The 3,369-nt window shown below is 51.6% G+C and overlaps 1 protein-coding gene across 1 annotated transcript in view; it reads left to right on the top strand.

The window, feature by feature from the left end:
- The first annotated feature begins 290 nt into the window (after positions 1 to 290).
- PGLYRP2 (peptidoglycan recognition protein 2) overlaps positions 291 to 3,369 on the top strand; it is an 8,871-nt gene continuing 5,792 nt past the window's right edge. The window contains exon 1 of the mRNA XM_008058443.1: positions 291 to 351. Within this exon, the coding sequence (XP_008056634.1) occupies positions 291 to 351 (61 nt within the window). The remainder of the gene's footprint in view (positions 352 to 3,369) is intronic.

The following is a 3,369-nucleotide window of genomic DNA, read 5'->3' as shown; positions in this document are numbered from 1 at the left end:
ACAGGCTAGGCCGGGGGAGAACTTGAAGCCTAGATGACCTTGACCCAGGGCACTCTGTTCCATATCCTCTGCTCCCCGCAACCCATCCCCAACCCCTGGCCTGCCTCCCGCCCACAACACTGTGAGAGGCCGCGCTGTCATTTATTGCCGGACGTTGACAGTGGCCAAAGGTTCTGCTCAGTTCTCCATGCCTGTTTCCTTCTAGCACTGCTGAGGTTCTCTGCTGAGGTCAACTCAGCTGGGAGCTAGAATCCCACAGTGTGTCCGCTGGGAACTGGAATCCCACAGTGATGGCCCAGCATGTCCTCTGGATCCTGCTCGGATTGCTGCTGCTTTTGGAGCCAGGGACAGGTACGTTGGAGGGCAGAGGCCTGGAACCAAGACTCCCAGCTCTACAGACCTGTGTGCTGCCCTCTCTGTGCCCAGCCCTGTAGGGGGCGAGGCTGGAGACCCTGGTTCTCAAGGAACTTCGAATCTGGGAATGTAGATGCTCCCAACCCCACAGTCAGGGCAGGGATGGAGGGAAGGGCCTGAGACCAGGGTGGCAAAAATAGGGAAGGCTTCCTAGAGGAAGAGACATAGACAGGAGCTAAGACAGGAAGAAAAAATAAGAACTGTGTTTCACAGAGGTGCAGAAAAGGGCATTTTAGGCAGAAAAGAATGAAGCTGTAGAGAAATTACAGTGTGGACTGTCTGGAGAAGAAACTGGATTCTGGACAGCAGAATGCAGAAATCAAGACTTCCTGGGTTCATATCCTGCCTCTATCACTTCCTTGTTGTGTGACCTTAGGCAGGTAATTTAACCTCTCTGTGCTGTGTGACCTTAAACAGGTTATTTAACCTCTCTGTGTGACCTTAAGCAGGTAATTTAACCTCTCTGTGCCCCAGGTGCTTCATCTGTAAAAGGGAGCTGTCTTAGTCTGTCTGCGCTTCTTTTTTTTTTTTTTAGCTGGAGTCTCACTCCATCTCCCAGATTGGAGTGCAGTGGCCGCTCCCGGCCACCACAGCCTCGACCTGCTGGGCTCCAGCGATACCTCCGCCTCAGCCTTCCAAGTAGCCGGAACTACAGGCGCGTGCTACCACGCCTGGCTAATTTTTTGATATATTGTAGAGACGAGGTCTCGCCAAATTGCCCAGGCGGGTCTCAAACCTGCACGTTCAGGCAATCCACTCGCCTCGGCCACCCAAAGTGTTGGGATTACAGGCTAAGCCACCAAGCCCGGCCAGTATGTCTATACTTCTATACCAGAATACCTGAGACTGAGTAATTTGGAAAGACCAAACGTTTATTTTCTTACAGTTCTGAAGGCTGGGAAGTCCCAGATGCCAGCACCTTGATCTTGGGCTTTCCAGATCTCTTCCCATTCCCTGCTCTTAGTTACCTTTGGTGGTTTGGGATCAGGGGCTGAAACTGGGTGAGAGGTGACATGTCCTGGTCCCTTCAGTCTTAGAGCAGGCCTCAGCAAAAACAGTCTGTGGTCCCTGCTCCCATGCTCTGCCTGCATCTGAATTGTTGGCCAAAAAAAAGGCCAGGCACAGTGGCTTATGCCTATAATCTCAGCACTTTGGGAGGCGGAGGCAAGAGGATTACCTGAGTTCAGGGGTTTGAGACCAGCTTGAGCAACACAGCGAGAACTTCTCTCTATAATAAATACAAAAAATTGGCCGGGCTCGGTGGCTCAGCCTGTAATCCCAGCACTTTGGGAGGCCGAGGCGAGTGGATTGCCTTAGCCTGCAGGTTCAAGACTAGCCCAGGCAACTTGGCAAGACCTCATATCTACAAAAAATAAAAAATTAGCCGGGTGTGGTAGTGTGTGCCTGTAGTTTGGCTACTTGTAAGGCTGAGGTGGAAGGATCACGAGTCCAGCAGGTTGATGCTGGGGTGGCCATGAGTGTGCCACTGCCCTCCAGCCTGGGCGACGGAGTGAGACTCCAATTCAAAAAAAAAGCACACACACACACACACACAAATTTAGCCGGGCATAGTGGTGCATGCCTGTATTTCCAGCTACTTGAAAGACTGAACAGAAGGATCACCTGAGCCCAGCAGGTTGAGGCTGCAGTGGCCATGAGTATCCCACCGCACTCCAGCCTGGGAGACAGAGTGAGACTGCAACTGGAAAAAAAAAAAAAGCAGGAGGCAATACCAAGATCAGGCCTCTCCTGACCTAGAATTGGTGAGAGATAAATTTCTGTTCTCTATACAATTACCCAGTCTTAGATATTCTGTTATAGCAGCACAAGAGGACTAAGACGGGAACTAACAGGACCTACCTCACAGTAATTGTGAGGATGAAATGAATTAAGTGATACCTGGCAGATAGCAAATGTTTACTGGACCTTAGCTAGTGTTTAACAGCCCATTCACCGGGCCCTGAGCCAGGTAACCCAGCACGTCTAGGTTCTAGGTTCAGCCACGACATTTCCCCCATGTGGCACAAGCCCATTCTGTCCCTCCCCATGGGCACCCTTCCAGATACCCTTCCCTCTCACATCCACCTACTCCAATCCATCACCACAAACTGTCCACCTTTCCCCTCTCAAGATCTGGGGACTAGCCGGGTGCGGTGGCTCACACATGTCATCCTAGCACTTTGGAAGGTGGAGGCAAGAGGACTTCCTGAGCCCATGGGTTTGAGACCAGCCTGGGCAACTTGGCGAGACCTCGTCTCTACAATAAATCAAAAAATTAGCTGGGCGTGGTGGCACATGCCTGTGGTTTCAGCTACTTGGCAAGTGGAGGCGAAAGTTTCGCTTGAGCCCAGCAGGTCAAGGCTGCGGTAGCTGTGAGCATTGCAGCCTGGATGACAGAGGGAGACTCTGACTCAAAAATAAAAATCTGGGGAGTCTCCCTGCTTCTGTCCCTTACTTACCTTGGCTGCCTTCATCACTGCCTCCACACAGCCTCCCCTTCTCTATCCTAGCACCCCGAAAATCCATTTCCATATGAAAGCCAAAGGAACAATTTTAAGAGCTGGCTGTGGTGGGCTCACACTTGTAATCCCAACATTTTGTTGGGGGGGGGGCTGAGGTAAGAGGACCCCTTGAGGCCATTTTGAGACCAGCCTTGACAACATGGCAAGACCCCATTTCTACAAAACTAAAAAAAAATTAGCCGGCCATGGTGGCGCTGTCTGTAATTCCAGCCACCCAGGAGGTGGAGGAAGGAAGATTTCTTGAGTCCAAGAGTTGGATGCTGTAGTGAGCTATGATTGCACTACTGTACTCAAGCCTGGGCAACAGAGTAGGACTCTGTCTCTATTTAAAACAAAAAAAAAAGGAGCCGGGCTCGGTGGCTCAGCCTGTAATCCTGCGCCTTTGGGAGGCTGAGGTGAGTGGATGGCCTGAGCCCGCAGGTTCGAGACCCGC

Source organism: Carlito syrichta, unplaced genomic scaffold (genome assembly GCF_000164805.1).
Source record: "Carlito syrichta isolate Samal-C Ts95f unplaced genomic scaffold, Tarsius_syrichta-2.0.1 Scaffold89767, whole genome shotgun sequence".
Lineage (NCBI taxonomy): Eukaryota > Metazoa > Chordata > Mammalia > Primates > Tarsiidae > Carlito > Carlito syrichta.
The sequence above is the reverse complement of the archived record's forward strand: the minus strand, read 5'-3'. Positions and strand labels throughout refer to the sequence as shown.